The sequence below is a fragment of the Coregonus clupeaformis genome, chromosome 26, assembly GCF_020615455.1.
Source record: "Coregonus clupeaformis isolate EN_2021a chromosome 26, ASM2061545v1, whole genome shotgun sequence".
Taxonomy (NCBI): domain Eukaryota; kingdom Metazoa; phylum Chordata; class Actinopteri; order Salmoniformes; family Salmonidae; genus Coregonus; species Coregonus clupeaformis.
This window is the reverse complement of record NC_059217.1, coordinates 28153036-28174918: the sequence shown is the minus strand read 5'-3', so window position 1 is coordinate 28174918 and position 21883 is coordinate 28153036. Positions and strand designations below refer to the sequence as shown.

The 21883-nt window shown below is 44.7% G+C and overlaps 1 protein-coding gene across 2 annotated transcripts in view; it reads left to right on the top strand.

Annotated features, from left to right (window-relative positions):
* Positions 1–20899, top strand: part of LOC121540598 (sodium- and chloride-dependent GABA transporter 2-like) — a 44632-nt gene extending 23733 nt beyond the window's left edge. For both annotated transcript variants that reach the window (XM_041849598.2, XM_041849597.2), the window contains 8 exons: positions 13680–13783; positions 14665–14789; positions 15335–15447; positions 16086–16223; positions 18200–18302; positions 18610–18710; positions 19002–19172; positions 19339–20899. In XM_041849598.2, the coding sequence (XP_041705532.1) occupies positions 13680–13783; positions 14665–14789; positions 15335–15447; positions 16086–16223; positions 18200–18302; positions 18610–18710; positions 19002–19172; positions 19339–19503 (1020 nt within the window). In that variant the 3' untranslated portion in view covers positions 19504–20899. The remainder of the gene's footprint in view (positions 1–13679; positions 13784–14664; positions 14790–15334; positions 15448–16085; positions 16224–18199; positions 18303–18609; positions 18711–19001; positions 19173–19338) is intronic.
* Positions 20900–21883: the final 984 nt, after the last annotated feature.

Below are 21883 nucleotides of genomic sequence, written 5' to 3'. Positions count from 1 at the left end.
TAGACAAACAACATACCTCACACGGAACAAGATCCCACAACCCACTAGTGCCAATAGGCTACCTAAGTATGGTCCCCAGTCAGAGACAACAAGCGACAGCTGCCTCTGATTGGGAACCACACCGGCCAACATAGATCTAGACGATCTAGATCTAAACCTAGAAAACACAACATGGACAAACACAGCAAGGAAAATACACACCCTGACTCAACATACAAGCGTCCTCTGAGTCAGGGCGTGACAGTACCCCCCCCCCCCAAAGGTGCGGACTCTGACCGCACAACATAAACATAACAGGGTAGGGGCCGGGTGGGCATTCCACCTCGGAGGCGGATCCGGCTCAGGGCGTGACGACCACTTACTCTCCGCCTCCCTGTTGCGCCTCTCTGGTCTGGACCTCGGCGCGCTGCTTCCCCTCTCCTTCCTCCCACGAAGTACCAAGCCCTGTCTGGACCCTGATGTGGGAGACCCTGAACCTGGAGAGGGGCTGACGTCTGGGTCTGGACTGGAGCCGCTGACTGGAGCTGGACCGGGCACCGGTGGAGCGGACTGCACAGGCTCCGGACTGGAGCCGCTGACCGGAGCTGGACTGGGCACCGGTGGAGCGGACTGCTCTGGCTCCGGAGTGGAGCCGCTGATCGGATCTGGACTGGACCCTGGTGGAGCGGACTGCTCTGGCTCCGGAGTGGAGCAGCTGACCGGTGACGGACCAGGCACCGGTGGAACAGGTACGGGCCGTGCCGGACTGGACACATGCACCACTGGCTTGGTGCGAGGGGCAGGAACAGGCCGGGCCGGGCTGGCGACGCGCACCACTGGCTTGGTGCGAGGGGCAGGAACAGGCCGGGCTGGCGACGCGCACCACTGGCTTGGTGCGAGGGACAGGAACAGGCCGGACCGGGCTGGCGACGCGTACCACTGGCTTGGTGCGAGGGGCAGGAACAGGCCGGGCCGTACTGGGAACACGCACCACTGGCTTAGTGCGGGAAGCAGGAACAGGACGGGCCGGACTGGCGACGCGCACCACTGGCTTGGTGCGAGGGGCAGGAACGGGTCGGGCTGTACTGGGAACACGCACCACTGGCTTAGTGCGGGAAGCAGGAACGGGCCGGACCGGACTAGCGACACGCACCACTTGCTTGGTGCGAGGAGCGGGACTGGGTTCCTTTATTAACATTTACATTTTTACATTTTAGTCATTTAGCAGACGCTCTTATCGAGAGCGACTTACAGGAGCAATTAGGGTTAAGTGCCTTGCTCAAGGGCACATTTACGTCATTTAGCAGACGCTCTTATCCAGAGCGACTTACAAATTGGTGCATTCACCCTATAGCCAGTGGGATAACCACTTTCCAATTTATTTATTTATTTTTTTGGGGGGGGGGGTAGAAGGATTACTTTATCCTATCCCAGGTATTCCTTAAAGAGGTGGGGTTTCAAATGTCTCCGGAAGGTGGTGAGTGACTCCGCTGTCCTGGCGTCGTGAGGGAGCTTGTTCCACCATTGGGGTGCCAGAGCAGCGAACAGTTTTGACTGGGCTGAGCGGGAACTATGCTTCCGCAGAGGAAGGGGAGCCAGCAGGCCAGAGGTGGATGAACGCAATGCCCTCGTTTGGGTGTAGGGACTGATCAGAGCCTGAAGGTACAGAGGTGCCGTTCCCCTCACTGCTCCATAGTCAAGCACCATGGTCTTGTAACGGATGCGAGCTTCAACTGGAAGCCAGTGGAGTGTGCGGAGGAGGGGGTGACGTGAGAGAACTTGGGAAGGTTGAACACCAGACGGGCTGCGGCATTCTGGATGAGTTGTAGGGGTTTAATGGCACAGGCAGGGAGCCCAGCCAACAGCGAGTTGCAGTAATCCAGACGGGAGATGACAAGTGCCTGGATTAGGACCTGTGCCGCTTCCTGTGTAAGGCAGGGTCGTACTCTCCGAATGTTGTAGAGCATGAACCTGCAGGATCGGGTCACTGCCTTGATGTTAGCGGAGAACGACAGGGTGTTGTCCAGGGTCACGCCAAGGCTCTTCGCACTCTGGGAGGAGGACACAACGGAGTTGTCAACCGTGATGGCGAGATCATGGAACGGGCAGTCCTTCCCCGGGGAGGAAGAGCAGCTCCGTCTTGCCAGGGTTCAGCTTGAGGTGGTGATCCGTCATCCATACTGATATGTCTGCCAGACATGCAGAGATGCGATTCGCCACCTGATTATCAGAAGGGGGGAAAGGAGAAGATTAGTTGTGTATCGTCAGCGTAGCAATGATAGGAGAGGCCATGTGAGGATATGACAGAGCCAAGTGACTTGGTGTATAGGGAGAAAAGGAGAGGGCCTAGAACTGAGCCCTGGGGGACACCAGTGGTGAGAGCACGTGGTGCGGAGACAGCTTCTCGCCACGCCACTTGGTAGGAGCGACCGGTCAGGTAGGACGCAATCCAGGAGTGAGCCGCGCCGGAGATGCCCAGCTCGGAGAGGGTGGAGAGGAGGATCTGATGGTTCACAGTATCAAAGGCAGCAGACAGGTCTAGAAGGACAAGAGCAGAGGAGAGAGAGTTAGCTTTAGCAGTGCGGAGAGCCTCCGTGACACAGAGAAGAGCAGTCTCAGTTGAATGACCAGTCCTGAAACCTGACTGGTTTGGATCAAGAAGGTCATTCTGAGAGAGATAGCAAGAGAGTTGGCTAAAGACGGCACGCTCAATAGTTTTGGAAAGAAAAGAAAGAAGGGATACTGGTCTGTAGTTGTTGACATCAGTGGGATCGAGTGTTGGTTTTTTTGAGAAGGGGGTGCAACTCTCGCTCTCTTGAAGATGGAAGGGACATAGCCAGCGGTCAAGGATGAGTTGATCAGCGAGGTGAGGTAGGGGAGAAGGTCACCGGAGATGGTCTGGAGAAGAGAGGAGGGGATGGGGTCAAGCGGGCAGGTTGTTGGGCGGCCTACAGTCACTAGTCGCAAGATTTTATCTGGAGAGAGAGGGGAGAAAGAAGTCAAAGCATAGGGTAGGGCAGTGTGAGCAGGACCAGCAGTGTCATTAGACTTAACAAACGAGGATCGGATGTCGTCAACCTTCTTTTCAAAGTGGTTGACAAAGTCATCCACAGAGAGGGAGGAGGGGGGAGGATTCAGCAGTGAGGAGAATGTGGCAAAGAGCTTCCTAGGGTTAGAGGCAGATGCTTGGAATTTAGAGTGGTAGAAAGTGGCCTTAGCAGCAGAAACAGATGAAGAAAATGTAGAGAGGAGGGAGTGAAAAGATGCCAGGTCGGCAGGGAGTTTAGTTTTCTTCCATTTCCGCTCAGCTGCCCGGAGCTCTGTTCTGTGAGCTCGCAATGAGTCGTCAAGCCACGGAGCTGGAGGGGAGGACCGAGCCGGCCGGGAGGATAGGGGACACAGGGAGTCAAAGGATGCAGAAAGGGAGGAGAGGAGGGTTGAGGAGGCAGAATCAGGAGATTGGAGGGAGAAGGATTGAGCAGAGGGAAGAGATGATAGGATGGAAGAGGAGAAAGTAGTGGGAGAGAGAGAGCGAAGGTTGCGGCGGCGCGTTACCATCTGTGTAGGGGCAGAGTGAGTAGTGTTGGAGGAGAGCGAGAGAGAAAAGGATACAAAGTAGTGGTCGGAGACATGGAGGGGAGTTGCAGTGAGATTAGTAGAAGAGCAACATCTAGTAAAGATGAAGTCAAGCGTATTGCCTGCCTTGTGAGTAGGGGGGACGGTGAGAGGGTGAGGTCAAAAGAGGAGAGGAGTGGAAAGAAGGAGGCAGAGAGAAATGAGTCAAATGTAGACGTAGGGAGGTTGAAATCCCCCAAAACTGTGAAGGGTGAGCCATCCTCAGGAAAGGAACTTATCAAGGCGTCAAGCTCATTGATGAACTCTCCAAGGGAACCTGGAGGGCGATAGATGACAAGGATATTAAGCTTAAATGGGCTAGTGACTGTGACAGCGTGGAATTCAAATGAGGAGATAGACAGATGGGTTAGGGGGAAAAATTGAGAATGACCACTTGGGAGAGATGAGGATTCCTGTGCCACCACCCCTCTGACCAGATGCTCTCGGGGTATGCGAGAACACATGGTCAGACGAGGAGAGAGCAGTAGGAGTAGCAGTGTTTTCAGTGGTAATCCATGTTTCCGTCAGCGCCAGGAAGTCGAGGGACTGGAGGGTAGCATAGGCTGGGATGAAGTCAGCCTTGTTGGCAGCAGAACGGCAGTTCCAGAGGCTGCCTGAGACCTGGAACTCCAGGTGTGTGGTGCGTGCAGGGACCACCAGGTTAGAGAGGCAGCAGCCACGCGGTGTGAGGCGTTTGTGTAGCCTGTGCGGAGAGGAGAGAACAGGGATAGACAGAGGCATAGTTGACAGGCTGTAGCAGATGGCTACAATAATGCAGAGGAGATCGGAATGAAATGAACTAACCCCCGCTCCTTCTGCTGCCTAACCAGCTCCTCTCGCCGTGCCTCTACACTTTCCTTCTCCCTTATAGCCTCCTGTAGTGCCTCCCTCTGACCGAATAACTCCTGCTCCCTCTGAACCAATAGCCCCCGTAACATGGTGGCCTCCTCTCCTAACCTGCAGATCCCCCCTGTCGCGGCCTCCTGCTGCCTCGTCGTCCACACCGTGTGCCCCCCCAAAAAAAATTATTGGGGTTGCCTCTCGGTTCTCCGTCGTCGGCACTCCTCTTCCTGTGAGGACTCCTCCGGGAGCCCCCACGAGTTAGGGAACAGAACCTCGTCGTCGTCGTCATCCTCCGACTCCTCAGTATAATACTGTTCCCACTCCTCTTCCCATGGTCGTAGGGACCCAATCAGAAAACCGACCGGGTGCAGTGGTCGGGGCTCCTCTCTCTCGCTCCCCGACCACCCCTTTAGCCCCCCAATTTTTTTTTATTGGGGCTGTCTCTCTGGCTTCCTCCTCGACCGGCGTCCTCTGCGTTGCCGTTGCACCTCTCCTGCCTGGGTATCCTCCTTCATCGCCTTCCGGTAACGGACGGCCTCCTCCTCCGTAATTCTCCCCCAACCGAGGAGGACATCTACTAATGTAACCTCCTGTTGAATTCCCGGCGTTTGCTCCTGAACACGCTGCTTGGTCCTCGTTTGGTGGGATCTTCTGTCACATTCGTTTACAGACGGGACGGACCAAGGCGCAGCGTGATATGCATACAAGTTTATTTATATGAATAAACAACCAACAAAACAACAAATGAAACGAAACGTGAAGTCCAAGGTAGACAAACAACATACCTCACACGGAACAAGATCCCACAACCCACTAGTGCCAATAGGCTACCTAAGTATGGTCCCCAATCAGAGACAACGAGCGACAGCTGCCTCTGATTGGGAACCACACCGGCCAACATAGATCTAGACGATCTAGATCTAAACCTAGAAAACACAACATGGACAAACACAACAAGGAAAATACACACCCTGACTCAATATACAAGCGTCCTCTGAGTCAGGGCGTGACACTTACAATAAAAACATTACAGTGTAACAACAGTTATAGTAAGTAAGAGGCTATAATCCAGTTACAGCTTCTTCTGACAAAGTAGAAACAAAAAATAGGTATTTTTCCGGGTGTGAGCTGTTGTATGAGGGACAGAGGAAGAGCAATTCTTACACTATCGTTCTAAATTCAATCACCCTCTTCTTCATCATCCTCATCATTCAGTTCATTCAAATTCAATCGTGAAGTAGTGCACAATTATCCATTTTTATCTGGTTTCCATCACCCATTCATCAATTGACATCATTCATTCAGTGAGGAGAGCGACATATTAGCACTTGGGTACCAACGCTTTACACTGAACCCAAAAGCATAATCAGCTTTCTATCTCCCCCTGGCGGTGACACAATATACCTGACTATACCATAATTTACGTCAATGCACCGCAGCATAACCTCAAAACGTTTAATTGAGGAACCACTGTATATCAGTGAAGACCACCTATTCCAGTCTTCCAGGGCAATAGGAGACACCATATTTCTCTCTATACTCAGCCAGGGGGCAGTAACATCATATCTAAATCAATTTAGGAATGGGCAAAATGTTAGTGCCTTGAAATACAATTGAGTTTGGTACTGATAGTCCTCCTACAGTACGTCTTTCCCTCTTTGCAAGTTTGTTAATTTTATCCGGGCTCGCTTATCTTGCAATGTACATTTTGAAACCGCATTATGGATGTTATCTCAATAGCCAGAAGGGGGAGACAAGGGAATAATTGAAATACAGAAATTCAGCCGTGGCAGTATATTCATTTTGACAATGGATATTCTGTCAGTTAAAGCAACTGGAATATTAGTCTACTGAGGTCGGATTGATTTGATTTGAGCGTTCTGTTAAAGTTTCTGGCAATGGTTTTATTTAAGGAAGGAAATATATCTATTCCCAAATATTTATTGAGGTACATTGCTAGATAAAGTAAGTTATCATTGGCGTATAATGAGATGACGTGATCCGTAGAATTGAGAGATATTGGTGTAATTTCTTTCGATTGTCGAATAGCCTGGGCCAGGGGCTCCATAAACAATAAAAATAGCAGAGGTGAGATGGGATCACCTTGCCTGCTACTTCTAGTTATTCTGAACGGAACCAAGCGGGTATTGCCTGTTATTACTATGGCTGAGGGATTGGTATATAGTATTTTCATCATATTCATGAAATTGGAGCCAAGTCCCATATGTTCCAAAACCAACCAAAGATATGACCATTCTAGTCTATCAAAAGCTTTTTCTGCATCAAGAGATAGAACTGCCCAAGGAGCTTTGGTTTCTGATGAAGCAGGTAAGATAAGTAATAGATGACGCAGGTTATCTGAGGATAATCATTTTTTAACAAACCCGCTTTGGTCCGGATGTGCCCATTTAGATAAGTACGTTTCCAGACGGGACGACAGAATTTTTAAAAAATAGTTTAATATCTGTGTTTATCAAAGATAGGGGGCGATAGTGAGAGCACTGGGCGGCATCCTTTTTTAAAAGAAAAGCTAAATTAATGCTGTATTTACATCCCTTCCAAATGAACCTTTGTGAATGGCTGTGTTAATCATTTCAAGTAACAGTGAACCTAATTGGTTACAACATTTTAAATAGATCTCAGGAGGAATACTGTCCCAACCAGGTAATTTGCCTTTATTCATGTTATCCAATGCCCTCTTGAGTTCATGGAGAGAGATTTGGGCTCCCAGCAAGCCGGCTTCCTCAGTTCAGAGAAGAGCAGTTCTTACATCTTTTTAAAAGGACTCAATCTGGCTTTACAATTGGAGGTGTACAATTCTTTATAGAAACTGAAGTATCTTTGGTTGATTAATTTGGGTTCTGATAGTAATTCACCTGATTCAGATTCAATAGTTGCAATATCCGCTAATTGATCATTACTGCGAAGCTTGTTAGCCAGTAGATGACTGGGTCGATTACCATGGAAGTAATGGTTGAGTCTAACTCGAAGGATGGCAAATTATGCTCTCTGTCTTATCAATAGATATAGTTCTGTCTTGACTTTGAAGAGAATAGTCGCTACATGGTCTCAAAAAACTGTTTGTTGAGAACGTTCTAACGTTGTTAACAACTTTTCAAATTCTGTTATCTTCTTTCATTGTGATTTATTCAGCCCAGATGCAAATGCAGTTGCTTTGTTTTTAATAAAACCTTTAATGGCATCCTATAAAATCTGAGGATCATCTACTGAATTTTTGTTAATCATTATGAATTAATTCAATTCAGTTTCAAATTGATCACAGAAAGTAGGATTTTGTAGTAAGTGACATTAAAGCGCTATCTTGTGGCTTTTTTAAAGGAGATTCTGATGTGTATCTAGCAGTAATAACCATGATGATCAGATAGGCTCATATGTCAAATTTCAATTTTCTTGATTAAATAAAATAGAGGAGTAGATAATAGTACGAAATCGATTCGGGAGAATGTTTTGTGCCGGTTTGAATAGAAAGTGTACTATTTTGCTTTAGGGCTATGAGCTCATCAGGCATCAATGAGGTTGTAATCAGAGAGTATATGTTGGAGAGCCTTGGTTTCCTGTGGATTGTAGTTGGTCTTATTAGATTTGTCCCGCATGTCCAGAATGGCATTCATGTCTGTCCCTATAACCAGTTTTAATTCAGTTAAGTCTAACAATATGCTGTTCAGAGAATCAAACAATCGTAGGATCCATACACATTCATAAAGGCAATTTTCTTTCCATTATGGATACATTTAAGGAAACTGATTCTGCCTTCTTGGTCTTTGCCTTTACCAAGGTTGGTGATTTTGAGTTTCTTATGTATCACTATGATTACGCCCGTAGTTTAGTTTGGGGCTGATGAAAAAGCAGCCAGTTTGTACAAATGGTTGTCTATTCTATCTGCATCCTTTTGGAGCAGGTGTGTTTCTTGGAGCATTGCTATGTCAATATGGTTTCTTGCTAGAATATCATGACAGCTGGAACATTTGATAGGAATATTAAGCCCTTTCAAATTCCACAAGAGAATAGTTAGTGTTGCCATTGTTTTTCTAAAATGTAATTGTCATCTTTAGTGTTGATAAGCCCATGGATGTAAAATAAAAAGCAGGCCCCACAGGGAAACCCACCCATTGGTCGCTCCCCACCCAGAAGACCCTCTCTATAAACCATTCCCCCTTCCCCCCCGCCTCCCTCCTCCCTGGCCTCCAGCCCCCCCTCCCCGGTTCCCTGCACTATAATTACAGGGTTGTAGTATAACGGCGAGTGGCAGCCTTATATATGAAATTCCTTAAGCAGCATATTTTCGGTATTAAGGTATTCATAAAAACTATATAATAATAATAAAGTAAAACTAAATAAGTCACTAATTCAGACCTTTACAATGAAGTTAGCAGACTTGATGAGTAAGGGTGGTTAATGAAGAAAAAATGATGAAAATGAAAACAAGAAGAAGATATGACAGATATGCAAGCCTATTGTCTAAACAGTCAAAAATAGGATAGCTGTAGGATCCATATATTGTCCATTGTTCATTAATTGGCATGGTGTCATCACTATGTAAATATCCTGGACCATAGGCAATAGAATTATAACAAGTTCAATACTCAGCAATAATAGTAGTATTGTTCCTTATACCCAAACATGAGAGGTCTCCTCATCATTGTCTTATGCTGAGGGCGGCATCCAATTATAACCATAGGCTAGGCAGCATGATTGTGCATGGATAGCATACCAGAATAAAGGGCCAGTCATGGGGTTCCATCTGTTGGCTTTTCCCCTTGTGTGTTGGGTTTGATGTGCTTCTCGAAGAAGTCTTGAGCTTCCTTGGCAGTGGAAAACGTGTGTTGTGTTCTGGAAGGTCAAGATGAGTTTTGCTTGATGGATGAAACCTCATCTCAGGTTTAGCTTGCATAGCTTGGATCTCACCTCGTTGCAGGTCTCCCTCTGTTTTAGCTGTTCGGCACTCAGGTCTGGGTAGATGCTGATCCTCTTCTCCGCATAGGTCAGCCCCCGGATTCCACTGCAAGACGAACAATTTGCCGCTTGACTTCAAAGCTGTGGATCCGAACAATCATATAACGAGAGCCGTTGCGGAGTTGACCTGTGCAATGCACAATGTTAATCAGCGGCATGGGACCCAGCAGCTCCTGCCCATACAGTTCATAGAAAAGATTGCTCATGAAGGAAGTTCCACGCCAGTTTCAAGTCCTGTGATCCGCACATTGAATTTACGGGAATGATTTTCGAGTGATTCCGTTTTCTCTTTTAGGAGTTAGATTATCCCTTCCAACTTAGCTTGCACTGTTTCCAGGTTATGGAGTCGCACCTCTGTTGCATTGGCTGTCTTCTCCAGATTTCCACTTTGGTTGAATAGGTACCCACTTTAGCAGTGAGCACTGCCAATGATTCATTTATGGGTTTTAATTGTATGTCGAGGGCAGAGGTAATCTCCTCACAAACAATCTCTTGTATAGTAGCGGCCAACTCTTTCTGTTGTCTGTTGTTGAAAGCTGCCATTTTCCCACAGTTGAATTGTGGACGGACATACTGTGGGAGCATAATAGTGTGGTCCTCTGTAGCTCAGCTGGTAGAGCACGGTGCTTGTAACGCCAAGGTAGTGGGTTCGATCCCCGGGACCACACATACACCAAAAAAAATATGCACCTATGACTGTAAGTCGCTTTGGATAAAAGCGTCTGCTAAATGGCATATTATATTATATAATAGAACTGCTAGTTATTTCTTATCACACAATGAATGTCCCACACCTTAATATTATGTTTTAGGAAATAAGTCTGTTAATTCAGAGTAATTTGCAAAAGAAAGCCACGAAAGGCCACGCGTTTCAATGCATGCCACTGGAACCAGAAACAGTAGTAGATTTCAAAAAAGCTTTTGACTCAATTTGGCATGAGGGTCTTGATGGAAAGTGGTGTTGGGGCAAAAACATATTAAATTATAAAATACATGTACACAAACAACAACTGTGTGGTTAAAATTGGCAAAAAAACACACATTTCTTTCCACAGGGCCGTGGGGTGAGACAGGGATACAGCTTGAGCCCCACCCTCTTCAACATACAGTTGAAGTCGGAAGTTTACATACACTTAGGTTGGAGTCATTAAAACTTGTTTTTCAACCACTCCACACATTTCTTGTTAACAAACTATAGTTTTGGCAAGTCTGTTAGGACATCTACTTTGTGCATGACACAAGTCATTTTTCCAACAATTGTTTACAGACAGATTATTTAACTTATAATTCATTGTATCACAATTCCAGTGGGTCAGAAGTTTACATGCACTAAGTTGACTGTGCCTTTAAACAGCTTGGAAAATTCCAGAAAATGATGTCATGGCTTTAGAAGCTTCTGATAGGCTAATTGACATAATTTGAGTCAATTGGAGGTGTACCTGCGGATGTATTTCAAGGCCTACCTTCAAACTCAGTGCCTCTTTGCTTGACATCATGGGAAAATCAAAAGAAATCAGCCAAGACCTCAGAAAAAGAATTGTAGACCTCCACAAGTCTGGTTCATCCTTGGGAGCAATTTTCAAACGCCTGAAGGTACCACGTTCATCTATACAAACAATAGTACACAAGTATAAACACCATGGGACCACGCAGCCGTCATACCGCTAAGGAAGGAAACGTGTTCTGTCTCCTAGAGATGAACGTACTTTGGTGCGAAAAGTGCAAATCAATCCCAGAACAACAGCAAAGGACCTTGTGAAGATGCTGGACGAAACAGGTGCAAAAGTATCTATATCCACAGTAAAACAAGTCCTATATCGACATAACCTGAAAGGCCGCTCAGCAAGGAAGAAGCCACTGCTCCAAAATCGCCATAAAAAAGCCAGACTATGGTTTGCAACTGCACATCGGGACAAAGATCGTACTTTTTGGAGAAATGTCCTCTGGTCTGATGAAACAAAAATAGAACTGTTTGGCCATAATGACCATCGTTATGTTTGGAGGAAAAAGGGGGTAGCTTGCAAGCCAAAGAACACCATCCCAACCGTGAAGCACGGGGGTGTCAGCATCATGCTGTAGGGGTGCATTGCTGCAGGAGGGACTGGTGCACTTCACAAAATAGATGACATCATGAGGAAGGAAAATTATGTGGATATATTAAAGCAAAATCTCAAGACATCAGTCAGGAAGTTAAAGCTTGGTCGCAAATGGGTCTTCCAAATGGACAATGACCCCAAGCATACTTCCAAAGTTGTGGCAAAATGGCTTAAGGACAACAAAGTCAAGGTATTGGAGTGGCCATCACAAAGCCCTGACCTCAATCCTATAGAAAATTTGTGGGCAGAACTGAAAAAGCGGATGCGAGCAAGGAGGCCTACTAACCTGACTCAGTTACAGCTCTGTCAGGAGGAATGGGCCAAAATTCACCCAACTTATTGTGGGAAGCTTGTGGAAGGCTACCCGAAACATTTGACCCAAGTTAAACAATTTAAAGGCAATGCTACCAAATACTAATTGAGTGTATGTAAACTTCTGACCCACTGTGAATGTGATAAAAGAAATAAAAGCTGAAATAAATCATTCTCTCTACTATTATTCTGACATTTCACATTCTTAAAATAAGAATTTTTACTAGGATTAAATGTCAGGAATTGTGAAAAACTGAGTTTAAATGTATTTGGCTAAGGTGTATGTAAACTTCCGACTTCAACTGTATACAGTATATCAATCAATTGGCGAGGGCACTAGAACACTCTGCAGAACCTGGCCTCACCCTACTAGAATCTGAAGTAAAATATCTACTGTTTGCTGATGATCACCAGCACCTAGATCTTCTGCACAGATTATGTTAGACCTGGGCCCTGATAGTGAATGTCAGTAAGACAAAAATAATAGTGTTCCAAAAAAGGTCCAGTTGCCAGGACCACAAATACAAATTCCATCTAGACACCGTTGCCCTAGAGCACACAGAAAACTATACCTACCTCAGCCTAAACATCAGCACCACAGGTAACTTCCACAAAGTTGTGAACGATCTGAGAGACTAGGCAAGAAACATAAAATTCGACATCCCAATTAGGATCTGTCTAAAAAATACTTGAATCGTTATATAACCTATTGCCCGTTATGGTTGTCCACTCACCAACCAAGAATTCACAAAATAGGACAAACACCAAATTGAGACTCTGTATTCAGAATTCTGCAAAAACATCCTCTGTGTACAATGTAAAACACCAAATAATGCATACAGAGCAGAATTAGTACGATACCTGCTAATTATCAAAATCCAAAAAAGACAACCACCTAAAAGGAAGGAATTCCCAAAACTTCCATAACAAACCCATCACCTACAGAGAGATGAGCCTAGAGAAGAGGCCCCTAAGAAATCTGGTCCTGGGGCTGTGTTCACAAACACAAATAGACCTCACAGAGCCCCAGGACAGCAACACAATTAGACGAGAGAGAGAGAGAGAGAGAGAGAGAGAGAGAGAGAGAGAGAGAGAGAGAGAGAGAGAGAGAGAGAGAGAGAGAGAGAGAGAGAGAGAGAGAGAGAGAGAGAGAGAGAGAGAGAGAGAGAGAGAGATTTTTTACAATCACTTCTCCATTTTGGCACTTACAGTATGGGTAACACCAGAAAACGAAATGAGTGCCCTCTTCAATCCACAGAAGTCTGTATCATGGGAACATCTGCCTTAGTGGCCTATAGGCCCTGGTCAAAAGTAGTGCACTACATAGGCAATAAGGTGCCGTTTGGGATGTAGCCAGAAGTCTTCCTGGCTGCCAGGCAGCCAACTGAAACGTGCCCCCATTGCTTCAGCACCACTTTGTCGAATGGAACAAAGAGCACCCTCATTCAAATTGGAACTGTGTTGCGCTGGTCGTTCATAGTCTGTGGTGGAAAATTACCACACTTGGCGCTGAGGAGCCATAGAGATGGAGAACCAGCGTGCCAGTGACATTGTCAGGGTGGAGAGGGTGGGCTTAGGACTGAGGAGGGGGTATGGGGTCTATAGACAGAGATTACTGGGGGGTGGTATGGTGGGTGGTGATGACGTCATAAGTGACGAGAAATGGGGTGACCGTGTTTACCACAGAGTGAGGAGCGTGTGGGACATTATTTGATCATAAAATGTCTCACCAGTAGGGGTTTACAGCTGTTTTTCTATAATGTGTTTCATAGAAGTAAATGTGTCAGCCAGGAACAATGCCATGATTTCTCCCAGCAAATTAAAAGGCTGGTTTGTTTGGTTTCTCCCTCTTCTTTCTAGGTATGGATGGATGCAGGGACTCAGATCTTCTTCTCGTATGCCATCTGTCTGGGGTGTCTGACTGCCCTGGGGAGCTACAACAAGTACAACAACAACTGCTACAGGTCAGGGCTCACCTCAAAACACACACTTACACCTCTACCTCCCAGTCTACTCTAATGTACTCTACTCTGCTGTACGGTACTATGCTGTACTGTACTCTGATCTACTCTTCTGTACTGTACTGTGATCTGTTCTACTCTACTGTACTGTACTGTGATGTACTGTACTGTGATCTGTTCTACTCTACTGTACTGTACTGTGATGTACTGTACTGTGATCTGCTCTACTCTACACCCCACCTCCTTCCTCACCTCTTTAGATAAAATACTGAGATTCTTGAAACAATTAGCAGAAGTGTCTCTGATAAGATTAAACAGAGAAGTGATTTGTTCTGTTTTACACCCTAATGACCTAACCATCAGTTCTGTTTAACACCCTAATGACCTAACCATCAGTTCTGTTTAACACCCTAATGACCTAACCATCAGTTCTGTTTAACACTCTAATGACCTAACCATCAGTTCTGTTTTACACCCTAATGACCTAACCATCAGTTCTGTTTAACACCCTAATGACCTAACCATCAGTTCTGTTTAACACCCTAATGACCTAACCATCAGTTCTGTTTAACACCCTAATGACCTAACCATCAGTTCTGTTTAACACCCTAATGACCTAACCATCAGTTCTGTTTAACACCCTAATGACCTAACCATCAGTTCTGTTTAACACCCTAATGACCTAACTATCAGTTCTGTTTAACACCTTAATGACCTAACCATCAGTTCTGTATTTTGATCTGCATTGTGACAGTATCTGTTTCTGCTTTGAAGTTGTACAATTTTAGTGATTCTGCTTTGAAGTTTTCAAGGGGTTAGTGTGTGATACAGTATCTGTTATCATGGTCTACATCTTCCTGACGACTGCCTCTCTGGGTTTACAGAGATTGCTTGTCGCTATGCTTCCTGAACAGTGGGACCAGTTTCGTGGCTGGCTTTGCCATCTTTTCCATCCTGGGCTTCATGTCTTATGAGCAAAATGTGCCCATCTCAGAGGTGGCAGAGTCAGGTTAGTAGTCCTTGTAAAAGAGCATTACACACAAACCGTTCTAGACAGTCAATTTCTACATCATCATTGGGAAAGAATGTATGTTATTCCATAATTCTAAAAAATGTATGTGCTTGTGCAGTCAGATGGAATAATCTGTTGAATTTCAACAATATATTTGAGTATGTCAAAGTAGAATCGCCACCCCCACGTAAGCGGCTATTGACTGTAAATTTCCCACACTGTTCAAGAGAAAAACCCTTTACAGTGCTGTAATGGAGCTTAATGGTGCGTAATGGTGCTTAAGATGGCGGCGCAGAGTAGGGCGCGCGTATAGCCAGTTCCTGCTCGCCTTGAACTTGATGACCTTTCGATGATTAGACATGTTAATCTTTACAAGTCAACTTTCAAGGTTCAGAGAATCCAAAGATCACCTAGTAGTTTAGAATACAGTCGGGTAGAGGTCGTTGTTGCAATGTGGATCCAAAGTCCTGCTCGCGGGATGACAAGTCTGTAATGACCTGTTATGACTCCTCTATGACATGTTATAACCCACTGTGTCCCAGGTCCTGGTCTGGCCTTCATAGCGTACCCCCGTGCTGTGTCTATGATGCCCTTCTCTCCTCTCTGGGCCTGTTTCTTCTTCATCATGATCGTCTTTCTAGGGCTGGACAGCCAGGTGAGTCTAGAACAGCTCTCTCTCTCTCTCTCTCTCTCTCTCTCTCTCTCTCTCTCTCTCTCTCTCTCTCTCTCTCTCTCTCTCTCTCTCTCTCTCTCTCTCTCTCTCTCTCTCTCTCTCTCTCTGTCTCTGTCTCTGTCTCTGTCTCTGTCTCTCTGTCTCTCTCTCTCTCTCTCTCTCTCTCTCTGTCTGTCTGTCTGTCTGTCTGTCTGTCTGTCTGTCTGTATATCTGTCTGTCTGTCTGACTGTCTGTCAGACTGTCTGTCTGACTGTCTGTCTGACTGTCTGTCTGACTGTCTGTCTGACTGTCTGTCTGACTGTCTGTCTGTCTCGCGAGTTCGATTCCCACAGGGGACCAGTATGAAAAAGTATGCACCCACTACTGTAAGTTGCTCTGGATAAGAGCGTCTGCTAAATGACAAAAATGTAAATATATCAATGTTTTTGGTTGGATAGGTTTCTCAATTTGTTTTTTGTTTTTTTGCATCAAACCATTTGACACACACACACACACACACACACAGACACACACACACAGACACATACTATGTTTGCAAACTCTGCCCCTAACAATGTCCACAATGGTGTTTTTCTTTATCAGTAACACAGCATCCCCTCTGTTCTCTCCCCTGCTGTAGTTTGTGTGTGTGGAGAGTCTGGTGACGGCCATGGTGGACATGTACCCTAAAACGTTCCGTCGTAAGAACCGCAGAGAGCTCTTCATCCTGGCGGTGGCCATCTTCTCATTCCTCATGGGTCTCATAATGCTGACCGAGGTATGCCACAGTTCACAGCGCCCCCTAGGACTCCAATTGGTCAAGGGTAGCTGATAAAATGGCTGACCATGGCTCTGACCCCAACTCTCTGCTCTGACCCCAATTACCTATGGTCATGTCTCAGAACTGCACAGTGGCAGGAACTTTCACCTGTCTTCAACAAAAATGAAATCCCAAAGGCTTTAATTTAGGGCTTTGAGTTTCTGGTCACATGTATTGAAAGTTACTACAGTTGCTAAGAAAAATAGCCATAGGATACAGACATCAGGAATACATTTAGCTCCTTTTGGGGAACTTTCATTCTGTGTATGAAGTTTAGCCCCTCTAATATATGCTCTACAGTGGCTTGCGAAAGTATTCACCCCCCTTGGCATTTTTCCTATTTTGTTGCCTTACAACCTGGAATTAACATGGATTTTCTGGGGATTTGTATTAGTTGATTTACACAACATGTCTACCACTTTGAAGATGCAAAATATTTGTTACTGTGAAACAAACAAGAAATAAGACAAAAAAACAGAAAACTTGAGCGTGCATAACTATTCACCCCCTCCCAATTACAGCTGCAAGTCTCTTGGGGTATGTTCTATAAGCTTGGCACATCTAGTCACTGGGATTTTTGCCCATTCTTCAAGGCAAAACTTCCCCAGCTCCTTCAAGTTGGATAGGTTCCGCTGGTGTACAGCAATTCCAAGACATTTAAATGTTTCCCCTTAAACCACTCAAGTTTTGCTTTAGCAGTATGCTTAGTGTCGTTGTACTGCTGGAAGGTGAACCTCCGTCCCAGTCTCAAATCTCTGGAAGCTGAAACAGGTTTCCCTCAAGAATTTCCCTGTATTTAGCGCCATCCATCATTCCTTCAATTCTGACCAGTTTCCCAGTCCCTGCCGATGAAAAACATTCCCACAGCATGATGCAGCCACCACCATGCTTCACTGTGGGGATGGTGTTCTCGGGGTGATGAGAGGTGTTGGGATTGTGCCAGACATAGCGTTTTCCTTGATGGCTAAAAAGCTCAATTTTAGTCTCATCTGACCAGAGTACCTTCTTCCATATGTTTGGGGAGTCTCCTACATGCCTTTTGGCGAACACCAAATGTGTTTGCCTTTTTATTTCTTTAGCAATGGCTTTTTTTCTCGCCACTCTTCTGTAAAGCCCAGCTCTATGGAGTGTACGGCTTAAAGTGGCCCTATGGACAGATACTCCAATCTCCGCTGTGGAGCTTTGCAGCTCCTTCAGGGTTATCTTTGGTCTCTTTGTTGCCTCTGATTAATGCCCTCCTTACCTGGTCCCGTGAGTTTTGGTGGGTGGCCCTCTCTTGGCAGGTTTGTTGTGGTGCCATATTCTTTCCATTTTTTAATAATGGATTTGGGATGTTCAAAGTTTCTGATATTTATTTACAACCCAACCCTGATCTGTACTTCTCCACAACTTTGTCCCTGACCTGTTTGGAGAGCTCCTTGGTCTTCATGGTGCCGCTTGCTTGGTGGTGCCCCTTGCTTAGTGGTGTTGCAGACTCTGGGGCCTTTCAGAACAGGTGTATATATACTGAGACCATGTGACAGGTCATGTGACACTAAGATTGCACACAGGTGGACTTCATTTAACTAATTATGTGACTTCTGAAGGTAATTGGTTGCACCAGATCTTATTTAGGGGCTTCATAGCAAAGGGGGTGAATACATATGCACGCACCACTTTTTTTGTGTATGTCCATTACATGAAATCCAAATAAAAATCCATTTAAATTACAGGTTGTAGTGCAACAAAATAGGAAAAACGCCAAGGGGGACTAATACTTTTGCAAGGCACTGTATAATGTATGTATGAGGCTAAACTTAATGCACAGAATGAATGTTCCCCAAAAAGAGCCAAATATGTTTTCTAGCATCTGCATGTTGCTCTATGTGTGGCCTTGATAAAACAGAGAGAGTGTCCCTAGCTGCCCTGCCATAACGTAACACGTTTCTCTCCAGGGAGGCATGTACGTCTTCCAACTCTTTGACTACTATGCTGCCAGTGGGATGTGCCTGCTCTTTGTGGCTGTCTTTGAGACTGTTTGCATTGCTTGGATTTATGGTGAGTGTTTAGCCAAGTTATGTGGGAATATGTTGAGGGGGGGCATTAGCATGACAAATGGGGTATTTTCATTGACGACATAAGCACTGTTCATCCATCCTCTGGGCTCCAGCAGTAGTCTGCTCTCCGTAGAAGTGAAAGGGCCTCTGGGAGAGGAACAGCTAACTGAATGTGATATTATTGGACCATTTTGAACACCTTTTTGATGAGACTTGTACTATTTTGAGCGACCAGTTAGATGCCTTACAAATCTGTCCCTTGCTGACTCCTGCCTCATCATTCTTCTCTTTCATCGCTGTTCCTGTAGGTGCTGACCGTTTCTATGACAACATTGAGGACATGATTGGCTACCGTCCTGGACCTATTATCAAATACTGCTGGATGTACTTCACTCCTGCTACCTGCTTAGTGAGTATTTCTCTTTTGAACTAAAACCCTGTACTGTCCCTTGATTGAAGTGTGCCCTCTGGTGGTTACTATTGAAAAAGCATCTACCATTGTACAGCAAGGCTTATCAAATTCACTATGATTTTTTAGAAAGTGGTAAAGGTTCAAACAGAGGATAAGATCTCAAATGAAAGCAAGTCACTATTGTTGTTTTTAAATCAATGCAAAAAAAATAAAACAGAATAAACCTAGGACATAGCAAGCAGTGACTGTCAAGAAGACAGAGCTGATGGACTCTATCTACCTCCGCAGGGTACCTTTGCCTTCTCTCTGATCAAGTACACCCCTTTGAAGTACAACAATGAGTATGTGTACCCCTGGTGGGGCTACGGCTTGGGCTGGCTCCTGGCCCTGTCCTCCATGCTCTGTGTCCCCCTCTGGGTGGTGATCAAAATGTGTTCTGTGGAAGGCACCCTGAAAGAGGTAAGTCACACACACCACCCACTGTTTTCACTCCTTACCCCCACTGACTTTTCTCTCTGTTAGCTATTGTCAATTTTTTGGGCTTAAGCTACTGTCATTTAGAAATCTATTAAAACCAATAAAACAAACCAATCTTGTCTCGTCTATTTCCTCTGTTGTTCTGTAGCGCTTTACAATCCTGACCACACCGTCCACTGACTTACCCAAAACCAAGAAGGAGCAAGAGAAGCTGCTGGCCATCTTTGCTGCCGATGGGGACAGCCTCCATCAGAGACACCCTCCCACCAAGGAAGGCTACTTCCCCGTCAATGAAAAGGAGTCCAACTGCTAGAGCTGGGAACATGGACCCCGGCCTTGTGAGGTCCCATGTCCCTCCCCTCGACATGGCCTCTGCCTCGGGCCGTCCCAAACCTCTCCTCAACTATACCTCATAACTGCTCAACTGCGGCCAAATGAGCACAGATGCAGAGACACTGGTGCTGCTGTGCCCTGGCTCTTTCTCTCCTGCAAGGTCTCTCAGAGACAACACAGACTACTGTTTCAGGTGCTGTTGTTAAATCTCACACACAATGCTACTGGCTCTTCCATCTACACTTCCATCCACGGGACAGTCGCTCTCCACTTCTGCCTCGCACTGTTGCCTGATCAACCAGGAGCTCTAGCAGGGTTGTGCTGATTTAGTTCGCCAATGACGAAGTTTAGCAGACATTGAAATGGTGTGATTCAGTGATTTGTCCATCGTGGTTGAGACTTGAGAATGTTTGTCTGATGATCACATCTGTTTTCTAAGGAAGTATTTTTTATTTTCCAAATGTTCAGCTCGGCATATGTTGTATGAAGACTACTACAACTTGTTTTTCAGTTAGTTGTAGCTTCTGGCGGAATGGAATGTTTCATTCCAAGCACAGTCGTAGAGTTTCATTTGAATACAGTCCAGTTACGTTGTGATGTTTATTTCAGGACTTAGTTGAAAGGACTGCCTCATACAGCACATCGTAACAATGCTTTACAACATAATCCCTCCGTCTGTCCTCCCTCTACCATGTTCTCATGTAGGGTTGCTCCTGATTTCTATTCAGCTGTGAGAGTCACTGTGATTAAGTATTCTTTTAGTGCATTATGTCGAACTTGCTACTGTCATATCAGTTGATGTTGTAAATACATCAATCTAATCAATATGTTTGTTAATTTACCCCGATGTGCTAAACCTTAGCTGACAATATTTTTAGACAACAAAAAAAGGAATCAGATAACCGCATGCCAACTAAAAGCACCATGTCATTGTGGTTACAAGAAGCAATGCAGAATTTAACAAGAATTCAATGTATCATTTTATTTCATCAGAAAACTATGACTTCAGATTCATATATTGTCATGTGCCAATATGTTACACACAATTTATACAGTTTAATATCCAGACTTATGTCAGAAAACTTGCATCAAAAATAAATCTGAAGCCCAAGTCTCTGTCTCTATTGTAGTAACCTAACATAGCAGGCGTAAAATAAACCTGTAGAAGACAGACTGAATAGGCTTTGTTAGCCTAAGGTTGTTGTTTGAGAGTAGGATTAAGTCGGATTTACTGTAAATGTATTGCTCTTGATTCAAAAGCTTACTTGGACATATAATCATTGTGTATTAGCATTTGAATCATACCCACTGGGCACAGACGTCAGTCCAACGTCTAGTTTTGATTTACATTTGGTTGAGTTGTCACCTAACATGAATTCAACATGAAATCAACAACAATTTTCACCATGTCATTGGATTTAGGTTAAAAGTTGGGTGAAACAAAGACAAAATGCCTCTACGTTGATTACTTTTTGCAAATCCAATTAGTTTTCCACGTTGATTTAACATCATCACATACATTTTGTGGGTTGAAATTATGTGGAAACAACGTTGATTCAATCATTTTTTGCCAAGTGGGTAGTCTTATGTTAGGTTTTTTAAGAACTTTGAAATGTAAAACCAGGATATTTGCATTGCTCTCATCCTAGGCTTGATTTTTTAAAAACTGTATACAATCGTATATATATATTTCTAAACTGTTTACCAAGTCCAAAATGTGATAAAGCACATGATAAACATAGTTTAAAAACTAGTGAAAGTATGGATTGTGTTCAATATATTTTTGTTGTACAGAATTTTGGCATTCGAAATCATTGTACAGTACACTACAGTATACCATCATAGTGAGCAGCTTAGAGGTGAGAAGCCAGAGAGAAATACTTTTATTGAGTTTCATACATTTTACCTTGGAAAAATGAAATGTCTCAGATAGTCTTTGTTATTTGCTTGTATTGTTGTCTATTCATGAATTAATTCTATCATCATCTACTTTGCCATAGCATACAATAACAACTTTGAAAAGTATAAGCTCTTACACTTCCAGTATGTGTTCGTCAGTATTGCCAAGGACATATCTAGTGAAGTGCAAAGCTGAATACCGTTCACATGTATCATTACAACTGACATTGTAAAAGAAAAACATTTATATTAAACGTTTTGAAAGAAATATGTGTCATGTCATGTCATTTTTTCCCAACAAGATATTTGAAGACAGAGAGAAAGAGAGAGAGAGCGACTATGCATCCTAATGGCCAGCAGATGGAAGCAGAGTATCATCATCAAAAGACCTGAGTATGTCAATAACCCAACTGAAATTATTTTGAGGCCTTTAATTTTTCCTCTAAAGAAATCTTTAAACA